At 42.2% G+C, this 27534-nt stretch overlaps 1 protein-coding gene across 3 annotated transcripts in view; it reads left to right on the top strand.

The window, feature by feature from the left end:
- The window catches only part of FECH (ferrochelatase), a 121499-nt gene that overhangs the window by 54940 nt on the left and 39025 nt on the right, over positions 1 to 27534 (top strand). For all 3 annotated transcript variants that reach the window (XM_073681041.1, XM_073681046.1, XM_073681053.1), the window contains exons 2-3: positions 18410 to 18524; positions 18953 to 19072. In XM_073681041.1, coding sequence (XP_073537142.1) covers positions 18410 to 18524; positions 18953 to 19072 — 235 coding nt within the window. The remainder of the gene's footprint in view (positions 1 to 18409; positions 18525 to 18952; positions 19073 to 27534) is intronic.

Raw genomic sequence — 27534 nt, 5'->3', positions numbered from 1 at the left:
ATACTATATACTACTGTGCTGCTGTGTATACTATATACTACTGCGCTGCTGTGTATACTATATACTACTGTGCTGCTGTGTATACTATATACTACTGTGCTGCTGTGTATACTATATACTACTGTGCTGCTGTGTATACTATATACTACTGTGCTGCTGTGTATACTATATACTACTGTGCTGCTGTTTATACTATATACTACTGCGCTGCTGTATACTGTGTATAATATATACTACTGCGCTGCTGTTTACTGTGTATACTATATACTACTGCGCTGCTGTATACTATATACTATTGCGCTGCTGTATACTATATACTACTGTGCTGCTGTATACTGTGTATACTATATACTACTGTGCTGCTGTGTATACTATATACTACTGTGCTGCTGTGTATACTATATACTATATACTACTGTGCTGCTGTGTATACTATATACTACTGTGCTGCTGTGTATAATATATACTACTGCGCTGCTGTGTATACTATATACTACTGCGCTGCTGTGTGCTGCTGTATACTATATACTACTGTGCTGCTGTGTATTCTATATACTACTGTGCTGCTGTGTATACTATATACTACTGTGCTGCTGTGTATACTATATACTACTGTGCTGCTGTGTATACTATATACTACTGTGCTGCTGTGTATACTATATACTACTGTGCTGCTGTGTATTCTATATACTACTGTGCTGCTGTGTATACTATATACTACTGTGCTGCTGTGTATTCTATATACTACTGCGCTGCTGTGTATACTATATACTACTGCGCTGCTGTGTATACTATATACTACTGCGCTGCTGTGTATACTATATACTACTGCGCTGCTGTGTATACTATATACTACTGCGCTGCTGTATATACTATATACTACTGCGCTGCTGTATACTATATACTACTGTGCTGCTGTGTATTCTATATACTACTGTGCTGCTGTGTATACTATATACTACTGTGCTGCTGTGTATACTATATACTACTGTGCTGCTGTGTATACTATATACTACTGTGCTGCTGTGTATACTATATACTACTGTGCTGCTGTGTATACTATATACTACTGTGCTGCTGTGTATTCTATATACTACTGTGCTGCTGTGTATACTATATACTACTGCGCTGCTGTGTATTCTATATACTACTGCGCTGCTGTGTATACTATATACTACTGCGCTGCTGTGTATACTATATACTACTGCGCTGCTGTGTATACTATATACTACTGCGCTGCTGTGTATACTATATACTACTGCGCTACTATATACTACTGTGCTGCTGTATACTGTGTATACTATATACTACTGCGCTGCTGTATACTATATACTACTGTGCTGCTGTGTATGCTTTATACTACTGTGCTGCTGTATACTATATACTACTGTGCTGCTGTATACTATATACTACTGCGCTGCTGTGTATACTATATACTACTGCGCTACTATATACTACTGCGCTGCTGTATACTATATACTACTGCGCTACTGTATACTGTGTATACTATATACTACTGTGCTGCTGTATACTGTGTATACTATATACTACTGTGCTGCTGTGTATACTATATACTACTGCGCTACTATATACTACTGCGCTGCTGTATACTATATACTACTGCGCTACTGTATACTACTGTGCTGCTGTGTATACTATATACTACTGCGTTGCTGTATACTGTGTATACTATATACTACTGTGCTGCTGTATACTATATACTACTGTGCTGCTGTATACTATATACTACTGCGCTGCTGTGTATACTATATACTACTGTGCTGCTGCTGTATACTGTGTATACTATATACTACTGTGCTGCTGTATACTGTGTATACTATATACTACTGTGCTGCTGTATACTATATACTACTGTGCTGCTGTATACTATATACTCTGTATACTATATACTACTGCGTTGCTGTGTATACTATATACTACTGTGCTGCTGCTGTATACTGTGTATACTATATACTACTGTGCTGCTGTGTGCTGTGTATACTATATACTACTGCGCTGCTGTGTATACTATATACTACTGCACTGCTGTGTATACTATATACTACTGTGCTGCTGTGTATACTATATACTACTGCGCTGCTGTATACTGTGTATACTATATACTACTGTGCTGCTGTGTATAATATATACTGTATGCTGTGTATACTATATACTACTGCGTTGCTGTATACTGTGCTGTGTATAATATATACTGTGCTGCTGTGTATACTATATACTACTGCGCTGCTGTATACTGTGTATACTATATACTACTGTGCTGCTGTGTATACTATATACTACTGTGCTGCTGTGTATACTATATACTACTGTGCTGCTGTATACTGTGTATACTATATACTACTGCGCTGCTGTATACTATATACTACTGTGCTGCTGTGTATACTATATACTACTGCGCTGCTGTATACTATATACTACTGCGCTGCTGTATACTATATACTACTGCGCTGCTGTATACTATATACTACTGCGCTGCTGTATACTATATACTACTGTGCTGCTGTATACTGTGTATACTATATACTACTGTGCTGCTGTGTATACTATATACTACTGTGCTGCTGTGTATACTATATACTACTGTGCTGCTGTGTATAATATATACTGTATGCTGTGTATACTATATACTACTGTGCTGCTGTACACTATATACTACTGTGCTGCTGTATACTATATACTACTGTGCTGCTGTGTATTCTATATACTACTGCGCTGCTGTGTGCTGCTGTATACTATATACTACTGTGCTGCTGTGTATACTATATACTACTGTGCTGCTGTGTATACTATATACTACTGTGCTGCTGTGTATACTATATACTACTGCGCTGCTGTGTATACTATATACTACTGCGCTGCTGTATACTGTGTATACTATATACTACTGTGCTGCTGTATACTGTGTATACTATATACTACTGTGCTGCTGTATACTATATACTACTGTGCTACTATATACTACTGTGCTGCTGTGTATACTATATACTACTGCGCTGCTGTGTATACTATATACTACTGCGCTGCTGTGTATACTATATACTACTGCGCTGCTGTGTATACTATATACTACTGCGCTGCTGTATACTGTGTATACTATATACTACTGCGCTGCTGTATACTATATACTACTGTGCTGCTGTGTATACTATATACTACTGTGCTGCTGTGTATACTATATACTACTGCGCTGCTGTATACTATATACTACTGCGGTGCTGTAAACTGTGTATACTATATACTACTGTGCTGCTGTGTATACTATATACTACTGCGTTGCTGTATACTGTGTATACTATATACTACTGTGCTGCTGTGTATACTATATACTACTGCGCTGCTGTATACTGTGTATACTATATACTACTGTGCTGCTGTGTATACTATATACTACTGCGCTGCTGTATACTGTGTATACTATATACTACTGTGCTGCTGTGTATACTATATACTACTGCGCTGCTGTATACTGTGTATACTATATACTACTGCGCTGCTGTATACTATATACTACTGCGCTGCTGTATACTATATACTACTGCGCTGCTGTGTATACTATATACTACTGCGCTGCTGTATACTATATACTACTGCGCTGCTGTGTATACTATATACTACTGCGCTGCTGTATACTATATACTACTGCGCTGCTGTATACTATATACTATATACTACTGTGCTGCTGTATACTGTGTATACTAGATACTACTGTGCTGCTGTGTATACTATATACTACTGCGCTGCTGTATACTGTGTATACTATATACTACTGCGCTGCTGTATACTATATACTACTGCGCTGCTGTATACTATATACTACTGCGCTGCTGTGTATACTATATACTACTGCGCTGCTGTGTATACTATATACTACTGCGCTGCTGTATACTATATACTATATACTACTGTGCTGCTGTATACTGTGTATACTATATACTACTGTGCTGCTGTGTATACTATATACTACTGCGCTGCTGTGTATAATATATACTACTGTGCTGCTGTATACTGTGTATACTATATACTACTGTGCTGCTGTGTATACTATATACTACTGCGCTGCTGTATACTGTGTATACTATATACTACTGCGCTGCTGTATACTATATACTACTGCGCTGCTGTATACTATATACTACTGTGCTGCTGTATACTGTGTATACTATATACTACTGCGCTGCTGTATACTATATACTACTGTGCTGCTGTGTATACTATATACTACTGCGTTGCTGTGTATACTATATACTACTGTGCTGCTGTATACTGTGTATACTATATACTACTGTGCTGCTGTATACTATATACTACTGTGCTGCTGTATACTATATACTCTGTATACTATATACTACTGTGCTGCTGTATACTATATACTACTGTGCTGCTGTGTATACTATATACTACTGTGCTGCTGTGTATACTATATACTACTGTGCTGCTGTGTATACTATATACTGTATGCTGCTGTGTATAATATATACTGTATGCTGTGTATACTATATACTACTGTGCTGCTGTGTATACTATATACTACTGTGCTGCTGTGTACACTATATACTACTGCGCTGCTGTATACTGTGTATACTATATACTACTGTGCTGCTGTATACTGTGTATACTATATACTACTGTGCTGCTGTATACTATATACTACTGTGCTACTATATACTACTGTGCTGCTGTGTATACTATATACTACTGTGCTGCTGTGTATACTATATACTACTGTGCTGCTGTGTATACTATATACTACTGTGCTGCTGTGTATACTATATACTACTGCGCTGCTGTGTATACTATATACTACTGCGCTGCTGTATACTGTGTATACTATATACTACTGTGCTGCTGCTGTATACTGTGTATACTATATACTACTGTGCTGCTGTATACTATATACTACTGCGCTGCTGTATACTATATACTACTGCGTTGCTGTGTATACTATATACTACTGTGCTGCTGTGTATACTATATACTACTGCGTTGCTGTATACTGTGTATACTATATACTACTGTGCTGCTGTGTATAATATATACTGTATGCTGTGTATACTATATACTACTGCACTGCTGTGTGCTGTGTATACTATATACTACTGTGCTGCTGTGTATACTATATACTACTGCGTTGCTGTATACTGTGTATACTATATACTACTGTGCTGCTGTGTATAATATATACTGTATGCTGTGTATACTATATACTACTGCGTTGCTGTATACTATATACTACTGTGCTGCTGTGTATACTATATACTACTGCACTGCTGTGTGCTGTGTATACTATATACTACTGTGCTGCTGTGTATACTATATACTACTGTGCTGCTGTGTATACTATATACTGTATGCTGCTGTGTATAATATATACTGTATGCTGTGTATACTATATACTACTGCGCTGCTGTGTATACTATATACTACTGTATGCTGTATACTGTGTATACTATATACTACTGTGCTGCTGTGTATACTATATACTACTGCTCTGCTGTATACTGTGTATACTATATACTACTGTGCTGCTGTGTATACTATATACTACTGTGCTGCTGTGTATAATATATACTGTATACTATATACTGTGTATACTATATACTACTGCGCTGCTGTGTATACTATATACTACTGTATACTGTGTATACTATATACTACTGTGCTGCTGTGTATAATATATACTGTATACTATATACTCTGTATACTATATACTACTGTGCTGCTGTATACTATATACTACTGTGCTGCTGTATATACTATATACTACTGTGCTGCTGTATACTATATACTACTGTGCTGCTGTATACTATATACTACTGTGCTGCTGTATACTATATACTACTGTGCTGCTGTATACTATATACTACTGTGCTGCTGTGTATACTATATACTGTGTGCTGTGTATACTATATACTACTGTGCTGCTGTGTATAATATATACTACTGTGCTGCTGTGTATACTATATACTACTGTGCTGCTGTATACTATATACTGTGTGCTGTGTATACTATATACTACTGTGCTGCTGTGTATACTATATACTACTGTGCTGCTGTGTATACTATATACTACTGTGCTGCTGTGTATAATATATACTACTGTGCTGCTGTGTATACTATATACTACTGTGCTGCTGTGTATACTATATACTACTGTGCTGCTGTGTATACTATATACTACTGTGCTGCTGTGTATACTATATACTACTGTGCTGCTGTATACTATATACTACTGTGCTGCTGTATACTATATACTACTGTGCTGCTGTATATACTATATACTACTGTGCTGCTGTATATACTATATACTACTGTGCTGCTGTATATACTATATACTACTGTGCTGCTGTATATACTATATACTACTGTGCTGCTGTATATACTATATACTACTGTGCTGCTGTATACTATATACTACTGTGCTGCTGTATACTATATACTACTGTGCTGCTGTATACTATATACTACTGTGCTGCTGTATATACTATATACTACTGTGCTGCTGTATACTATATACTACTGTGCTACTGTGTATACTATATACTACTGTGCTGCTGTGTATACTATATACTGTGTGCTGTGTATACTATATACTACTGTGCTGCTGTGTATACTATATACTACTGTGCTGCTGTGTATACAATATACTACTGTGCTGCTGTGTATACTATATACTACTGCGTTGCTGTATACTGTGTATACTATATACTACTGCGCTGCTGTATACTATATACTACTGCGCTGCTGTTTATACTATATACTACTGCGCTGCTGTGTATACTATATACTACTGCGCTGCTGTATACTGTGTATACTATATACTACTGCGCTGCTGTATACTATATACTACTGCGCTGCTGTATACTATATACTACTGTGCTGCTGTATACTGTGTATACTATATACTACTGTGCTGCTGTGTATACTATATACTACTGTGCTGCTGTGTATAATATATACTGTATGCTGTGTATACTATATACTACTGTGCTGCTGTACACTATATACTACTGTGCTGCTGTATACTATATACTGTGCTGCTGTGTATTCTATATACTACTGCGCTGCTGTGTGCTGCTGTATACTATATACTACTGTGCTGCTGTGTATACTATATACTACTGTGCTGCTGTGTATACTATATACTACTGTGCTGCTGTGTATACTATATACTACTGTGCTGCTGTGTATACTATATACTACTGTGCTGCTGTATACTGTGTATACTATATACTACTGTGCTGCTGTATACTATATACTACTGTGCTGCTGTGTATACTATATACTACTGTGCTGCTGTGTATACTATATACTACTGTGCTGCTGTGTATACTATATACTACTGTGCTGCTGTGAATACTATATACTACTGTGCTGCTGTGTATACTATATACTACTGCGCTGCTGTGTATACTATATACTACTGCGCTGCTGTATACTGTGTATACTATATACTACTGTGCTGCTGTATACTGTGTATACTATATACTACTGTGCTGCTGTGTATACTATATACTACTGCGTTGCTGTATACTGTGTATACTATATACTACTGTGCTGCTGTATACTATATACTACTGTGCTGCTGTGTATACTATATACTACTGCGCTGCTGTATACTGTGTATACTATATACTACTGCGCTGCTGTATACTATATACTACTGCGCTGCTGTATACTATATACTACTGCGCTGCTGTATACTATATACTACTGCGCTGCTGTAAACTGTGTATACTATATACTACTGTGCTGCTGTGTATACTATATACTACTGCGTTGCTGTATACTGTGTATACTATATACTACTGCGCTGCTGTGTATACTATATACTACTGCGCTGCTGTATACTATATACTACTGCGCTGCTGTATACTATATACTATATACTACTGTGCTGCTGTATACTGTGTATACTATATACTACTGTGCTGCTGTGTATACTATATACTACTGCGCTGCTGTATACTGTGTATACTATATACTACTGTGCTGCTGTGTATACTATATACTACTGCGCTGCTGTATACTGTGTATACTATATACTACTGCGCTGCTGTATACTATATACTACTGCGCTGCTGTATACTATATACTACTGCGCTGCTGTATACTATATACTACTGCGCTGCTGTGTATACTATATACTACTGCGCTGCTGTATACTATATACTACTGCGCTGCTGTATACTATATACTATATACTACTGTGCTGCTGTATACTGTGTATACTATATACTACTGTGCTGCTGTGTATAATATATACTACTGTGCTGCTGTGTATACTATATACTACTGTGCTGCTGTATACTATATACTACTGTGCTGCTGTGTATACTATATACTACTGCGCTGCTGTATACTATATACTACTGCGCTGCTGTATACTATATACTACTGCGCTGCTGTATACTATATACTACTGCGCTGCTGTGTATACTATATACTACTGCGCTGCTGTATACTATATACTATATACTACTGTGCTGCTGTATACTGTGTATACTATATACTACTGTGCTGCTGTGTATACTATATACTACTGCGCTGCTGTATACTGTGTATACTACTGCGCTGCTGTATACTGTATACTACTGCGCTGCTGTATACTATATACTACTGCGCTGCTGTATACTATATACTACTGCGCTGCTGTATACTATATACTACTGCGCTGCTGTATACTATATACTACTGTGCTGCTGTATACTGTGTATACTATATACTACTGCGCTGCTGTATACTATATACTACTGTGCTGCTGTGTATACTATATACTACTGCGTTGCTGTGTATACTATATACTACTGTGCTGCTGTATACTGTGTATACTATATACTACTGTGCTGCTGTATACTATATACTACTGTGCTGCTGTATACTATATACTCTGTATACTATATACTACTGTGCTGCTGTATACTATATACTACTGTGCTGCTGTGTATACTATATACTACTGTGCTGCTGTGTATACTATATACTACTGTGCTGCTGCTGTATACTGTGTATTCTATATACTACTGTGCTGCTGTATACTATATACTACTGTGCTGCTGTATACTATATACTACTGTGCTGCTGTGTATACTATATACTACTGCGTTGCTGTGTATACTATATACTGTATGCTGCTGTGTATACTATATACTACTGTGCTGCTGTGTATACTATATACTACTGCACTGCTGTGTGCTGTGTATACTATATACTACTGCGCTGCTGTATACTATATACTACTGCGTTGCTGTGTATACTATATACTACTGTGCTGCTGTATACTGTGTATTCTATATACTACTGTGCTGCTGTATACTATATACTACTGTGCTGCTGTATACTATATACTACTGTGCTGCTGTGTATACTATATACTACTGCGTTGCTGTGTATACTATATACTGTATGCTGCTGTGTATACTATATACTACTGTGCTGCTGTGTATACTATATACTACTGCACTGCTGTGTGCTGTGTATACTATATACTACTGTGCTGCTGTGTATACTATATACTACTGTGCTGCTGTATACTATATACTACTGTGCTGCTGTATACTATATACTACTGTGCTGCTGTGTATACTATATACTACTGCGTTGCTGTGTATACTATATACTGTATGCTGCTGTGTATACTATATACTACTGTGCTGCTGTGTATACTATATACTACTGCACTGCTGTGTGCTGTGTATACTATATACTACTGTGCTGCTGTGTATACTATATACTACTGTGCTGCTGTGTATACTATATACTACTGCACTGCTGTGTGCTGTGTATACTATATACTACTGTGCTGCTGTGTATACTATATACTGTATGCTGCTGTGTATAATATATACTGTATGCTGTGTATACTATATACTACTGTGCTGCTGTGTATACTATATACTACTGCGCTGCTGTATACTATATACTACTGCGCTGCTGTATACTATATACTACTGCGTTGCTGTGTATACTATATACTACTGCGTTGCTGTGTATACTATATACTACTGTGCTGCTGTGTATACTATATACTGTATGCTGTGTATACTATATACTACTGCGTTGCTGTATACTGTGTATACTATATACTACTGTGCTGCTGTGTATACTATATACTACTGTGCTGCTGTGTATAATATATACTGTATGCTGTGTATACTATATACTACTGCGTTGCTGTATACTGTGTATACTATATACTACTGTGCTGCTGTGTATACTATATACTACTGCACTGCTGTGTGCTGTGTATACTATATACTACTGTGCTGCTGTGTATACTATATACTACTGCACTGCTGTGTGCTGTGTATACTATATACTACTGTGCTGCTGTGTATACTATATACTACTGTGCTGCTGTGTATTCTATATACTGTATGCTGCTGTGTATAATATATACTGTATGCTGTGTATACTATATACTACTGCGTTGCTGTATACTGTGTATACTATATACTACTGCGCTGCTGTGTATACTATATACTACTGTATGCTGTATACTGTGTATACTATATACTACTGTGCTGCTGTGTATACTATATACTACTGCGCTGCTGTATACTGTGTATACTATATACTACTGTGCTGCTGTGTATAATATATACTGTATACTATATACTCTGTATACTATATACTACTGTGCTGCTGTATACTATATACTACTGTGCTGATGTATATACTATATACTACTGTGCTGCTGTATACTATATACTACTGTGCTGCTGTATACTATATACTACTGTGCTGCTGTATATACTATATACTACTGTGCTGCTGTATATACTATATACTACTGTGCTGCTGTATATACTATATACTACTGTGCTGCTGTATACTATATACTACTGTGCTGCTGTATACTATATACTACTGTGCTGCTGTATACTATATACTACTGTGCTGCTGTGTATACTATATACTACTGTGCTGCTGTATATACTATATACTACTGTGCTGCTGTATATACTATATACTACTGTGCTGCTGTATACTATATACTACTGTGCTGCTGTATATACTATATACTACTGTGCTGCTGTATACTATATACTACTGTGCTGCTGTATACTATATACTACTGTGCTGCTGTATACTATATACTACTGTGCTGCTGTATATACTATATACTACTGTGCTGCTGTATATACTATATACTACTGTGCTGCTGTATATACTATATACTACTGTGCTGCTGTATATACTATATACTACTGTGCTGCTGTATATACTATATACTACTGTGCTGCTGTATACTATATACTACTGTGCTGCTGTGTATACTATATACTGTGTGCTGTGTATACTCTATACTACTGTGCTGCTGTGTATACTATATACTACTGCGTTGCTGTATACTGTGTATACTATATACTACTGCGCTGCTGTGTATACTATATACTACTGCGCTGCTGTGTATACTATATACTACTGCGCTGCTGTTTATACTATATACTACTGCGCTGCTGTGTATACTATATACTACTGCGCTGCTGTGTATACTATATACTACTGCGCTGCTGTGTATACTATATACTACTGTGCTGCTGTGTATACTATATGCTGTGTATACTATATACTACTGTGCTGCTGCTGTATACTGTGTATACTATATACTACTGCGCTGCTGTGTACTATATACTACTGTGCTGCTGTGTATACTATATACTACTGCGCTACTGTGTATACTATATACTACTGCGCTGCTGTATACTGTGTGCTGTGTATACTATATACTACTGCCCTACTGTATACTGTGTGCTGTGTATACTATATACTACTGCGCTACTGTATACTGTGTGCTATGTATACTATATACACTACTGTGCTACTGTGTGTGTGTGTATATATATGTATATATATATGTGTGTGTGTGTATATGTACAGTTAGGTCCATATATATTTGGACAGAGACAGCATTTTTCTAATTTTGGTTCTAGACATTACCACAATGAATTTTAAACAAAACAATTCAGATGCAGTTGAAGTTCAGACTTTCAGCTTTCATTTGAGGGTATCCACATTAAAATTGGATGAAGGGTTTAGGAGTTTCAGCTCCTTAACATGTGCCACCCTGTTTTTAAAGGGACCAAAAGTAATTGGACAAGGCTATTTCATTAACAGGTGTGGGCAATCCCTTCGTTATGTCATTCTCAATTAAGCAGATAAAAGTCCTGGAGTTGATTTGAGGTGTGGTGCTTGCATTTGGAAGGTTTTGCTGTGAATTAAACATGCGGTCAAAGGAGCTCTTCATGCAGGTGAAACAAGCCATCCTTAAGCTGCAAAAACAGAAAAAAACCATCCGAGAAATTGCTACAATATTAGGAGTGGCAAAATCTACAGTTTGGTACATCCTAAGAAAGAAAGCACTGGTGAACTCATCAATGCAAAAAGACCTGGGCGCCCACGGAAGACAACAGTGGTAGATGATCGCAGAATAATCTCCATGGTGAAGAGAAACCCCTTCACAACAGCCAACCAAGTGAACAACACTCTCCAGGAGGTAGGCGTATCAATATCCAAATTTACTATAAAGAGAAGACTGCATGAAAGTAAATGCAGAGGGTTCACTGCATGGTGCAAGCCACTCATAAGCATCAAGAAGAAAATGGCTGGACTGGACTTTGCTAAAAAACATCTAAAAAAGTCAGCACAGTTCTGGAAGAACATTCTTTGGACAGATGAAACCAAGATCAACCTCTACCAGAATGATGGAAAGAGAAAAGTATGGCAAAGGCGTGGTACAGCTCATGATCCAAAGCATACCACATCATCTGTAAAACACGGCGGAGGCAGTGTGATGGCTTGGGCATGCATGGCTGCAAGTGGCACTGGGTCACTAGTGTTTATTGATGATGTGACACAGGACAGAAGCAGCCAAATGAATTCTGATGTATTCAGAGCCGTACTGTGTGCTCAGATCCACCCAAATGCAGCCAAACTGATTGGTCGTCGTTTCATACTACAGATGGACAATGACCCAAAACATAAAGCCAAAGCAACCCAGGAGTTTATTAAAGCAAAGAAGTGGAATATTCTTGAATGGCCAAGTCAGTCACCTGATCTCAACCCAATTGAGCATGCATTTCACTTGTTAAAGACTAAACTTCAGACAGAAAGGCCCTCAAACAAACAGCAACTGAAAACCACCGCAGTGAAGGCCTGGCAGAGCATCAAAAAGGAGGAAACACAGCGTCTGGTGATGTCCATGAGTTCAAGACTTCAGGCAGTCATTGCCAACAAAGGGTTTTCAACCAAGTACTAGAAATGAACATTTTATTTACAATTATTTAATCTGTCCAATTACTTTTGGTCCCTTTAAAAACAGGGTGGCACATGTTAAGGAGCTGAAACTCCTAAACCCTTCATCCAATTTTAATGTGGATACCCTCAAATGAAAGCTGAAAGTCTGAACTTCAACTGCATCTGAATTGTTTTGTTTAAAATTCATTGTGGTAATGTCTAGAACCAAAATTAGAAAAATGTTGTCTCTGTCCAAATATATATGAACTTTAACTGTGTGTGTGTGTGTGTGTGTGTGTGTGTGTGTGTGTGTGTATATATATATATTACATATAAGATACACTGCTGTGTGCCGCCGTGTGCCTGTATACACTGCTGTACACACACACAGCACGCAATCAAGCGTTTGTGATAACTGGCAATGAGTCTCACAACCTCTGGAGGAATTCTGGCCGCTCATCTTTGTTATCTTTTGTCTAATATTTAAATTTGTTTTGTGATCTGAAACATTTAAGTGTGAGAAACCTGCAAAAGAATAAGAAATCAGGAAGGAAGCAAACACTTCTTCGCACCACTGTACTACTGTGCTGTATACTGTACTGACTGCTGTGTATGTACTGTGTGTGTATATATAATATATATCTACTGTGCTGCTGCATGTCTGTATACGACCTGCTGAACTGTATAGATTACTTTTCATACAGACTGTACGGTATACTGACTGCTGTACTGTATATACAACCCTAATTTAAAAAAAAAAAGTTGGTCCGCTATGTAAAAAAAAAGCAACAAAAAAAACAAGATTTAAATGACCTAGAAATTCTATTCACAGCAGAACATAAGACACAGATCAGATATTGCATGTTGGACCTTTTTCCACTTCATTTGAAAATATTAACTCCTTTTTTAAATTGATGGCAGCTATTCAGCTCAAAAAATGTTCTGCCCGGGCAGTGTCCACCTTTTTTCTTACAACAGTGTGGGAAGGGAGAAGACAATTGCTGGAGTTTTGGGAGGGGAATGTTGTCCCATTTGTGTCTGATATCAGATTCTCACCGCTCCCCAGTCCCGGGGTCTCCTTTACTGGATGCTCTCTATTGGTGGGAGGTCTGCGGGCGGACAGTTCATCACCCGAACGCTTCTTCTGTGGAGCCGTGCTGCTGTAATAGATACAGTATGTGGTTTAGCATTGTCTTACTGATATGTGCAAGACCTTCCCTGAAATAGAGCAACATCTGCTTCATCCAGGTAATGTCTATCTCCTCTATATAATGCTTAGCACTGATGGTGCCTTTCATGTGTGCGCTGCCCCTGCCATAGGCATTAATACCACCCATACATCAGAAATGTAGAACTGTGCGCTGATAACAAGCTGGATGGTCCCTCTCCTCGATAACAAGCTGGATGGTCCCTCTCCTCGATAACGAGCTGGATGGTCCCTCTCCTCGATAACAAGCTGGATGGTCCCTCTCCTCTTAAGTCCCCAGCACACGGCATCTGTGGTGTCCATAAAGAAAAAGAATTTCAAATTTTCATTCATCCAACCACAGAACAGTTTTCCATTATAAATGAGCTTTGGTCCAGAGAACACGGCAGCATTTCTGGGTTGTCTTGATATATGGATTCTTCTTTGCATTATACAACTGTATTTGTGGATTGCACAGTGAACAGTAATCACACAATGATTTCTAGAAGTTTTTCTTGAGCTCACACAGTGATTTGCACCCTGAATCATGCCGATCTTTAATGCTGTTGCTGCCTGAGAGCCCAGAGATCTGGATCATCCAGTATTGACCGCCGGCCTCATGCCTTGTGCACATGGATTTTTCCAGAATCTCTGAATCTTTTGATATTAGTCATGGCCGAAACTGTTGCTGCCATTGAAGTTGTTCCAGAAAATTATTGCAATTACACGTTTTATTTCCTTTGTGTGTATCCTGGATTAGGATGGGGGGGGTCACGTATATATGATACCCATCCTGATATGCATGACCCCCCTCCCACCCCCATCTCCATCCTGCTATCCATGGTCCCCCATCCTGATATACATGACCCCCCCCCCTCCCATCTCAATCCTGGTGTACATGGTCTCCATATCACTGCACACACAAAAAATAAGTAAAAGTTAAGGATCCTACTCACCCCCTCTTCTCCAGCGCTGCGTCCTGTTCTGATGCCAGCAGCTGATGTCATGCGCTGCTTACACGCTGAGATCACTGCCATGCGCCCTCACATGCTGAGGTCACCTGCTGTAATATTCACTGCTCCCCACGCCTGTGACTATGGGAGTGGGGAGCAGTGAATATTCATTCTCTTTAGTAGTGGGCAGACATGATCGCCGAGAGGCTGCGGCTGACACTGTGCCCACTATTAAGGAAAATGAATATTCACTGCTCCCTACTCCCATTGGCGTGGGGAGCAGTGAGTATTAATTTTCTTTAACAGTGGGCACAGTGTTAGCTGCAGCAGGCAGCTCATGCCTCCTGTGACCCACGCCGCTGCCGCGCCCTACGTATAGGGTATCAATGTGAATGTAGTAGAAACCCCTTTTAACTTTGACAAGTGCACATGCTCAGTTTTATCAGAAAAATTTCCCTCATTTTTTAAATTGGGGTTAATTTTTCTTAATCAAGTCAGGTGAAGATTATTTTTGCAGGGTTATGCGCCCGCCCACAAGTCTCCTATTGCCTTGCAAAAAACTCTTGTGAAATCCTCTTTGGAATTTTTGATTATTTGCAATGTTCTCCTGCTGTGATTATGATCTCTTTACTAAACGCAAATCATTGAAAGGATTACAATCTACAACAAACTAGCTGGTAATTCTTGCTGTGGAGTCGCTGTTTGCAGATCATGTGTGTGTGTGTGTGTGTATATGTATATGTGTATATATATATATATATATATATATATAATATTTCTGCTGTAATGCACTCTATAATCTGAATGATATACTGCCTGCACAATATGTACTGTGACTGCTATACTGACTGTATAATTTTAGCAGTCTACACATTTGGTGCAGTCCATATATATATCAGTCAGCCATTGCTGAAGAGGATTTTCCTGTGTCTTTGTGGGGGTGAGACTCAATAATACTGATGTACACCAGGGGGCGCCCCATTTAACTTGCCATTCATAAGGATTCTCTGTAGCTCTCCAGCTGTTGCAAAACTACAACTCCCATCATATGCACTTGTGGTTTTGCAACAGCCGCTGGCTGCAGAGCGCTGACCTCAGAGCCCCCTTTGTAGATGGCACATTGGCAGGGATATTACACAATAATCACATCCTTACATAACACTGATGTTTGCTGACGAAACAAATGAAAGAACGTTTCATTGGTCGGAGAAGGTAAAGCAATCAGACGCTTCCTGTGACTTTATTCCAGATGTTCACATATAAAGGCAGGGTGTTGTTAACATGAGCTGTTTCTATGGGTAATTATAATGCCCCTCCGTGCATCTTATGCAATTTGCAGGGACTGTATCATGAGCCTCAACAGCTGGGAGAGAGGGCTCTTGTAAGGCGCATTGCTATGTAGCAAGTGATGTTTCTGATGTGTATTTGCACCAGAATATGTGGTAGAAATTCAGTGCATGGGGATAATCCCCGACTAATGGCACGAATATACCTGTAGCGGTTTTTGGGCTGAACCTCGATTTCAATGTCAAGGGGGAAAAAAAATTAAATGGGGGGGGGGGGGTAGTGGTGCAATGATGGAGGCAGGCTACTGATCTGGAAATGATGGAAAATTTAAACAACATTTTCAAAATGTCTGGAGTATGAGCCACTTGCAGAAATCCCGGCACGTCCAGCCTCAGCTGCTATTAGTGAGGTTATTAATGGTCGTCTGAGGAAGGTTCTGCTGCTGAATGCAATTGGGCAAATCATCAAGATCCACTGCTGGCTGCTCCTATGTCATTACAGACTAATGATGTGCTCGATGGGAGATAAGTCTGGAGACACTGCAGCCATGGGAGGACAGTTAGGCCACGCAGGCTGCCCACAGTAGCACCAGCAACATGCGGCCAGGAGTTGTGTTGAGGGGAGGGGGAGGGGGAACAGCTCCCATCGGTGCTCTGCAGTTGTGGGGCACCAATGGCTTACTACTGCTGCCAGATGCCTTCTGGAGTCCTGTCACTGCCATCTTGGTACTCTTGTGAAGCCCTTCCACAAGTTGCACTTCATAGGAGACCACTTTGTACACCAGGGACTGCAATAGTGTAGAATTATAGTACAAGTGGTGGAAAAATTGCAGGTTCAAGTCCCCTTAGAGGACTAAAAAATAACATTTAATTTCAGCACTGGCACAGTATCACTAACAAAATACTTTCTGTCTCTCTGCGCCGCTCCGGTCGGTTTTCTGCTGTTCGTGACCTACCGGCCCGCTCCAGTGTTGGCTGTATGGACCAGAAGTCTCCACTCAATATAAGTCTATGAGCACCAGAGCGAGCCCCTCATAGACTTACACTGAGAGCTTGTAACTTCTGCCCATTCATCTCACCATTCAAATTTATAGTACATTGAATGGAGTCATTCACAACCTAGATCTCGTATTCCCCCAAAAATCAAGCCGTCTTTGTCGCTATGTCGACACAGAAATAAAAAAATAAAAAAATAAGAAAAAAAAAAGTTATGGCTCTTGGAAAAAGAGAAGGAAAAGGGAAAAAAAAAAATAATAATTGCTCGCTTTTGAAGAGTTAGTTTTCTCATGTATTTCCAGTCTAAGTAAAATTAACACAATTCAACAACATTTTCAAGACCAGTTTTTGCCCTCAGAGGCTGAAAACCTGTTTCAATACTACACCACAGCGGAAGATTCTCTACTTTTAGACCCTCTCCACTGTCTCCAGTGTAAAGTTTCAGAGGATCTTCTACCTCCTGTCACTGATTTGCTACAATGTATCAGCCTGGATTTGCAGACCATTGTCATTCATGCTCACTTTGGTTTTCGCAGTAGGAAAATCTACTCAAAGTGTTGGCATGAAATAACCATTTTTGATGCATTTTACTTGCGATTATTTTTATTTTTTCCCCCCCTTTAATTTTGGGTGAAAAAGTGTCACGCTGCAGAATTAATAGATTTTTTTTTTCTTTTCTTTTAAATAAGTTTTTATTAATGGATCAGTGTTTTTTTTTTTTTTTTTCCCAGCTTTTAAGTCTGAGACGACTGTATCGGCGTTGAATCATCGGTGGAAATCTACAGCAGCAGCTGCTGCAACGACCCAGGGCGTAGAGGCGAAGGCACGTGTGCACCCTGATAAGAGGTACAATGCTGCCACACTTCTGGCATGGGTGTGCTGTCTGCTCAGCCAGAATCCAACTGCTGTGGTTTTTAAAAAAAATAAATTAAATAAAAAATTATTATTTTTTTATTTTCCCCCTTTGTCGCAGTTAATGTCTGTTTTAGTTTCACGTATTCTCGCCCTTTTTACAATAGTGTGAAACTCAACGCAGATCTGCAATAAATTAGCATGTACAAAATTTGCAGGGGAAAGTTTGTACGTGTGAACATACCCTTATTGTAATGCGGTCTATGCAGGGACTCTCCCATGGAAATACAACTCCGCCTAATGTCCTATTGGAGGAGGCCATAGTTGTCTCCATAGACCGCAGCTCCCACTGTCTCGTCTCAGTTCTTGAGCTGCGTTTATTATGTCACTTAGTTAACTATAATCCATACGTTTTTATCTAGGAAACCTAAAACCGGGATTCTGATGCTGAACATGGGCGGTCCAGAGACCCTCGATGACGTCCACGATTTCCTCCTTAGATTATTTTTAGACAAAGATCTCATGACGCTTCCAGCACAGAGGTGAATATGATACCGGCGCATGTGACTGCTGTCCTGTATGTATCCATATGTTGTGTCTTTAAGGAAGCACTCTGGGAATATACAGGTGCATCTCACTAAATTAGAATATCATGAAAACATTAATTTTTCAGTTCTTCAATACAAAAAGTGAAGCTCCTATATTATATAGAGTCATTACAAACAGAGGGATCTATTTCATGTGTTTATTTCTGTTAATGTTGATGATTATGGCTTACAGCCAATGAAAACACAAAAGTCATTATCTCAGTAAATTAGAATACTTTATAACAGCAGCTTGAAAAATGTTTTTAAAATCCGAAATGTTATCCTACTGAAATGTCTGTTCAGTAAATTCCCTCAATACTTGGTCGGGCTCCTTTTGCATCAATTACTGCATCAATGCGGCAATGTGGCATGGAGGCGATCAGCCTGTGGCGCTGCTGAGGTGTTATGGGAGCCCCGGTGGCTTTGATAGCAGCCTTCAGCTCGTCTGCATTGTTGGGTCTGGGGTCTCCCATCTTCCTCTTGACAATACCCCATAGATTCTCTATAATAGTTTCTCTATGGGGTTAAGGTCGGGCGAGTTTGCTGCCAATCAAGCACAGTGATACTGTTGTGTGTAAACCAGGTATTGGTACTTTTGGCAGTGTGGACAGGGGCCAAGTCCTGCTGGAGAATGACATTTCCATCTCCAAAAAGCTTGTCGGCAGAGGGAAGCATGAAGTGTTGTAAAATGTCCTGGTAGACGGCGGCGCTGACTTTGGTCTTGATAAAACACAGTGGACCTCCACCAGCAGATGACATGGCTCCCCAAACCATCACTGATTGTGGAAACTTCACACTAGACCTCCAGCAGCTTGGATTGTGGCCTCTCCACTCTTCCTCCAGACTCTGGGACCTTGTGGAGTGTGTCAATGACTGCCTTCTGGACATCTGTCAAGTCAGCAGTCTTCCCCATGATTGTGGAGCCTACAGAAACAGACGAAGGAACCTTTTTAAGCGCTTAGGAAGCTTTTGCAGGTGTTTTTTGTTAATTATTCTAATTTACTGCGATAATGACTCTTGTGTTTTCATTGGCTGTAAGCCATAATCATCAACATTAACAGAAATAAACCCTTGAAATAGATCACGCTGTAATGACTCTATAAAATATATATATATATATATATACATATACAGTACAGACCAAAAGTTTGGACACACCTTCTCATTTAAAGATTTTTCTGTATTTTCATGACTATGAAAATTGTACATTCACACTGAAGGCATCAAAACTATGAATTAACACATGTGGAATTATATACTTAACAAAAAAGTGTGAAACAACTGAAAATATGTCTTATATTCTAGGTTCTTCAAAGTAGCCACCTTTTGCTTTGATGACTGCTTTGCACACTCTTGGCATTCTCTTGATGAGCTTCAAGAGGTAGTCACCGGAAATGGTCTTCCAACAATTTTGAAGGAGTTCCCAGAGAAGCTTAGCACTTGTTGGCCCTTTTGCCTTCACTCTGCGGTCCAGCTCACCCCAAACCATCTCGATTGGGTTCAGGTCTGGTGGCTGTGGAGGCCAGGTCATCTGGCGTAGCACCCCATCACTCTCCTTCTTGGTCAAATAGCCCTTACAAAATCTGGAGGTGTGTTTGAGGTCATTGTCCTGTTGAAAAATAAATTATGGTCCAACTAAACGCAAACTGGATGGAATAGCATGCTGCTGCAAGATGCTGTGGCAGCCATGTTGGTTCAGTATGCCTTCAATATTGAATAAATCCCCAACAGTGTCACCAGCAAAGCCCCCCCACACCATCACACCTCCTCCTCCATGCTTCACGGTGGGAACCAGTCCATCCGTTCACCTTTTCTGCGTCGCACAAAGACACGGTGGTTGGAACCAAAGATCTCAAATTTGGACTCATCAGACCAAAGCACAGATTTCCACTGGTCTAATGTCCATTCCTTGTGTTCTTTAGCCCAAACAAGTCTCTTCTGCTTGTTGCCTGTCCTTAGCAGTGGTTTCCTAGCAGCTATTTTACCATGAAGGCCTGCTGCACAAAGTCTCCTCTTAACAGCTGTTGTAGAGATGTGTCTGCTGCTAGAACTCTGTGTGGCATTGACCTGGTCTCTAATCTGAGCTGCTCTTAACCTGCGATTTCTGAGGTTGGTGACTCGGATAAACTTATCCTCAGAAGCAGAGGTGACTCTTGGTCTTCCTTTCCTGGGGCGGTCCTCATGTGAGCCAGTTTCTTTGTAGCGCTTGATGGTTTTTGCAACTGCAATTGGGGACACATTCAAAGTTTGCCCAATTTTTCGGACTGACTGACCTTCATTTCTTAAAGTAATGATGGCCACTCATTTTTTCTTTACTTAGTTGCTTTTTTCTTGCCATAATACAAATTCTAACAGTCTATTCAGTAGGACTATCAGCTGTGTATCCACCTGACTTCTGCACAACACAACTGATGGTCTCAACCCCATTTATAAGGCAAGAAATCCCACTTATTAAACCTGACAGGGCACACCTGTGAAGTGAAAACAATTTCCGGTGACTACCTCTTGACGCTCATCAAGAGAATGCCAAGAGTGTGCAACGCAGTCATCAAAGCAAAAGGTGGCTACTTTGAAGAACCTAGAATATAAGACATATTTTCAGTTGTTTCACACTTTTTTAAGTATATAATTCCACATGTGTTAATTCATAGTTTTGAGGCCTTCAGTGTGAATGTACAATTTTCAAAGTCATGAAAATACAGAAAAATCTTTAAATGAGAAGGTGTGTCCAAACTTTTGGTCTGTACTATATATATATATATATATATATATATATATATATATATATATATATATATATATATATATATATATATATATATATATATATATATATATATATATATATATATATATAATATATACTTATGAAATGTGTATAGGCTGACTGATTTCTGGTCCATACATCAGAAACTATAGGATGTTACATGGTATTTTTCTCCAAGTGTTTTAAACAATTTACTTTACTTTTTTAACCACACGCATATTATCAGCATCCTATATCTTATATTAAAGCCTCTAATGAGAGTGTGCAAAGGTCATTGTTAAGGGAGTAGGGGGAGCAACGTCAGCTGTGACATTGCCTATTGTGATTTGTGGCACCTGTGTTATCAGCTGTTTTATAGAAGGGTTACCTATTGTTGTAACCCTGTCTCTGATGATAATTAATCTGCTGAAAACGCTTCCTGAAAGAACAGAGTATCAGTACAGAATAGCCCCTGTGGCCAGTGTCAAAATGGATGGCAGGTACTAAGAGTGTGTGTCTCTGTGTCTCCTTGTGGAGAGTGACAAGCCAGGCCTGGCATGTCAGAGTGATGATACTTGTAAGCCATGCATGCTCCTCTGGGAAAGTTAAATATGCATGGCAAGGCTCGTTAAAGGGTCGATATTGACTTCTAGGATTGCGGCTTCCAATAGGTGGCGCTAGAGTTCAAGTCCTCTTCCTCTCCAAAGAGGCAATTTGCATATTTAATTTCCCAGAGGACCATGCATGGCGTATAAGTCTCCTCACTCTGACATGCCAGGCCTGGCATGTCACTATCCACAAGGAGACATGTTACCCCTTAGATCTCTGTATATGTCACTCATTCTCCTATCCCGTCCTTCATTACACATGCAACCCACTGAGACAAATGGTCACTGTAATACTTCATTTCTCCTATGGCGGCGCTGCAGGGATATTGATCACTTACGTTAGCCCCTTAGATTACAGCTGATTGCTGGGGGTCTCAATTGGGGGTCACTTTGAGATCTGCTTATTTTGTACAGTATCCAGTGTACAAGATATCAAAATGGAGAGCGCCAGTAATAATGAAACGCCTCATTAAATGGTAATGAAAAGTATACTTAAAGGGGCTGTCCACAAAAAAAAAGCTTCAAAAATGGGCCCATGATGCTAAATGATAGACAAAAGGCAGGACCCCCACCAATCAGCAAGTTGTCGCTAATTCTATTGACAGGTGGTGTGATGAAAGCCGGCCGGTGGGTGCAGCTCTCTGGCGCCCCCTTACCTCTCAGGTCAGTCAAGGTACTGCACCTAGAGAAAGTAGTGCCAGGAAGCTGCAACCAGCGCAGGGAACACGGTAGTGTGTTATCCCTTCAACGTCACTAAACCGTAACGTCACTACACAGCACAACTCGCTAGCGCCCTCTTAGCCTCAGGTCAGTCAAGGAACTGCACCTAGGATAAGCGGTCGCCAGGGAGACTGTCCTGTAACCTACTGGGTATCGGGGCCCTCTGTAGTGAGGGCGGTATATATATCTTCCTTGGCCGCGCCAGGAATATATATATCTGAACCTCCGACCGTCACTACCAGCCTTCCCCAATCCCCAGTTGGTATGCTGCCACCAGTCCCTATTTTAGATATACGCCCAGTCCGTGAATGGGCCTATATCGGGTCAGGAACCAACCCTGGGTAGCGTTTTTGGCTTGAGCCGAGCTCACACGGACGTGCGTTCGTTATGCAGAATAAAAGGCAGGCCCACAATTACTTGAGGTAATTGATTATAATAATACACTAGATACACGATATACAACTAAATATACACAGGTATAAGGTCAGGCTAAACTATACAACAATGGAATACAACACACAGAATCACCACAGCATATCAGTTACCGGTTTCTTGATTTTCTTGTGACGCAGGGAGAGGATTCTGCGGTCGCAGGCACGGTTCTTTGTTACAGGCTGAGGCCTACCACCGCATGGTCAAACTGCTCCTCCCCTTGGTGGCCTCAGCTGGTGCTCAGATGTTCAGCACACCACTCTTGGGTCAAAAACTGACTTGTCTCTTGCCTGTCCTGCTATCTTACCTGCCCTGTCCCGCCCACTGCTGGTGAGGTCAGCTGACTCAGTCTCCACCCTCAGGTCTAACTTCGATCAGAAGCCCAAATTCTAAGGAACCCAATAACTTCTTCTGGGATGGTCTCAGGATACCCCCAGGGGTTCCCATGGATTCGGGCCGCCGTAACCGACCTTTTGATATCAATTATGATACCATACGGTCCTCAGGAATGGCTCCGCGCTATATCTTGGCTTCCAGAGCACGTACAAACGTCTACCGCGGAGGCTTGTGTGCGCAATGGCTCCGGGACGCCGTGATATTTTTTTATTGGCCCATCCCATGCAACATGCGTGTACTTTTCATGTTTCTATATCTTATGCCTCCATGCTTGTGACAGACAAAGAAACTAGTCCTATGGGACAAATGGTCAGGTACAGATAGACGAAGCACCCCCCCCTGCTGGCTGTGTTTCCTCTCGAAGTCTTTGAAGCTCCTAGCATTCAAGTGTTAAGTAGGCTTCTTATCTTACAGGAGCCTGGATGGGGGGAAACTATCTAGTTGACGTTTTAACAGAAGGTCCCAAGGGTGGGGGCTGCTGAAGTGTGGCCATCCCTGGATATGATTTATCATTACCAAGATGGCGGCTACAGGTTCATCACACCTCCCCCTATACGAGGGCGCGAGGGGGTAGCACATTCCTGTGTTCCCCCGTGCGTCCTTCTGCACCCTCCCCTTGCCGGGATAACCCGTCAGCGTTACCGTGGTCACTGCCTCTTCTGTGGCGAATGGAGAAGTGGTACTGCTGGAGAGCGAGGCTCCAGCGTAGCAACCTGCCATTCGACCCAGAGACCGTGTGTAACCAGCTGAGGGGGTTGTGGTCCGTCTCCACGGTGAAATGGCTCCCGTACAAGTAGGGCTGCAGACGCTGCAGGGCCCATACAATTGCCAGGCATTCTTTTTCCACCGTGGAGTAAGCCACCTCCCGGGGCAGTAGCTTCCTGCTCAGGTACAAGACAGGATGTTCCTGGCCTGTCGTGTTGACCTGACTTAGCACAGCACCGAGGCCAAAGTCACTGGCGTCGGTCTGTACCACAAACGGCCGGTCGAAGTCGGCAGCTTGCAGTACAGGGGAGCTACTTAGGGCGGCCTTGAGTGCCCCGAAAGCTGTCTCGCAGGCGACTGTCCAGTCGACTGCGACGGGCAGCTTCTTCTTGGTGAGGTCCGTCAGGGGCTTGGCCAGGGCGCTATAGTGTGGGACGAACCTCCTATAGTACCCGGCGGTCCCCAAGAAGGACATCACCTGCTTTTTGGTCCTAGGAGTGGGCCAGGATGCGATGGCATCCACTTTCCCCGGTTCTGGCTTCAGAACCCCCCCGCCTACCCGGTGACCCAGGTAGAGGACCTCACTCATGCCCAGCTGGCACTTTTCCGGCTTGATGGTCAAGCCTGCCCGGTGGATCCGACCGAGCACCTGCCGCAGGTGCTCTAGGTGATCCTCCCAAGTGGGACTGAAGACTGCAATATCGTCCAAGTACGCAGCCGCGTACCCTTCAAGTCCCTCAAGCAGCGTATTGACCATCCGCTGAAAAGTGGCAGGGGCATTCTTCATGCCGAATGGCATCACTGTGGACTCGTACAGTCCAAAAGGGGTGATAAAGGCAGAGCGTTCCCTTGCCGCGGGGGTCAGAGGAATCTGCCAGTACCCCCGGCTCAGATCCATGATGGTCAGGTACTTAGCCCCGGCCATCCGATCGAGCAGGTCATCGATGCGTGGTATGGGGAACGCATCGGTGGCCGTTACAGCGTTGAGCCCCCGGTAGTCCACGCAGAACCGTGTAGTTCGGTCCTTCTTTGGTACGAGGACTACAGGCGAGGCCCACGCGCTGCTGGATGCCTGGATCACCCCCAGCTTCAGCATCTCGTCTATCTCTTGGCGCATGTTTCCCTGCACCTCGAAAGAGACCCGATATGCTGAACGCCGGATCGGCGGGTGATCGCCAGTGTCCACGTCGTGGACAGCCATCTCAGTCCTTCCGGGCAGGCTGCTGAACAGCCCCCGGAAGGGGTGCAGGGTGGTCCCCAGCTGGGACCGTTGGTCCTCCGTGAGCTGGTGGCCAACCCCCACATCCTCGATGGACCCACCCGCCTTGGCTTGGGTGAGCAGATCCAGGAGGGTTTCTACCTCTCCTTCCTCGGGAAGGTTGCACACTGGGTGGGCAGTCGCTTCCCGCTCATGATGAGCCTTCATCATGTTCACGTGGAAGGCCTTCCTCCTTCCACGGGCGTGATCCAGGGTGACCAGATAGGTGACGGCATTGAGTTTCTGGTGCACGAAGTAGGGACCTTCCCAGGCTGCCTGAAGCTTGTTCTGTGGTACGGGGACCAGTACCCACACCTTTTGACCCACCTGGTAGGTCCTCTCACAAGCATTCTGGTCGTACCACCGCTTCTGGTCGGCCTGGGCCTGGGCCATATTGTCCTGCACCAGCTTTGCCAAGGCCATCATCCTGTCCCGGTGGCGCACGACATACTCGATGACCGACACCTCGGGGGTGGCCAAATCCCCTTCCCATGCTTCCTTCACCAGAGCCAGGGGGCCCCGTACCCGTCGCCCGTACAGGAGCTCAAAGGGGGAGAACCCCGTTGAGGCCTGCGGAACCTCCCGGTAAGCAAATAGGAGGTGTGGGAGGTAACGCTCCCAGTCTCTCCCGTGGGAGTCGACCAACATCTTAAGCATCTGCTTTAAGGTGCCATTGAACCGCTCACACAGGCCATTAGTCTGTGGGTGATACGGGCTGGCCACCAGATGTTGCACCTGCATTTGCTTACAGAGGGACTCCATCAGCCGCGACATGAACTGGGTCCCTCGGTCGGTGAGCATTTCTTGGGGGAAACCCACTCTGGAGAAGATCTCCAGTAAGGCGGTAGCCACCTTGTCGGCCCGAATGGACGACAAAGCTACCGCTTCCGGGTACCGGGTGGCATAGTCCACTACCGTGAGTATGAAGCATTTCCCGGAGTGGCTGGGAGTGGACAGAGGTCCAATAAGATCCACAGCGACCCTCGAGAAAGGCTCTTCGATGATTGGCAGAGTTACCAGTGGGGCTTTGGGGCGCGGCCCCGCCTTCCCCACCCTCTGACAGGTGTCACACGAACGGCAGTAGGCACCCACCGCGGCTCCCATCCCAGGCCAGTAGAAATGCTGAGCTATCCTGGCCTTGGTTTTAGCGATCCCTAGGTGTCCGGCCATCGGAATCTCGTGTGCGATCCGCAACAATTCCGCCCTGAACGGATAGGGTACCACTAACTGTCGGTCCCTGGGCCACGCCTCCGGTGAACCCTGCTGGACCGTTACCCGGTACAGCCGTCCCTGGTCCCAGACCACACGCTCGCAGTCTGACTCCATGGGAGGCTGTGCCGCCTGTTCCTTGAGAGCTTTCAGGCTGTCGTCTGCTTCCAACGCAGCCTGAAATTCCTGACTTGATGTGGCCAGAATCGACGAAACTGCCACATCCTCCGTCAGCCCCTCCGGGCATGTCACCTGGCCGCTGTCTGACCCGGCAGACACTTGGTCAGAAGTGGGGAAGCCGTCGGACCTCTGCAAGGCTCCTTGGGCTCCGACGCTCCCACTC

This window comes from Phyllobates terribilis, unplaced genomic scaffold (assembly GCF_046119375.1).
Source record: "Phyllobates terribilis strain yellow unplaced genomic scaffold, ASM4611937v1 Scaffold_1__5_contigs__length_1240528914, whole genome shotgun sequence".
Lineage (NCBI taxonomy): Eukaryota > Metazoa > Chordata > Amphibia > Anura > Dendrobatidae > Phyllobates > Phyllobates terribilis.
This window is presented reverse-complemented; position numbering and strand designations above follow the sequence as displayed.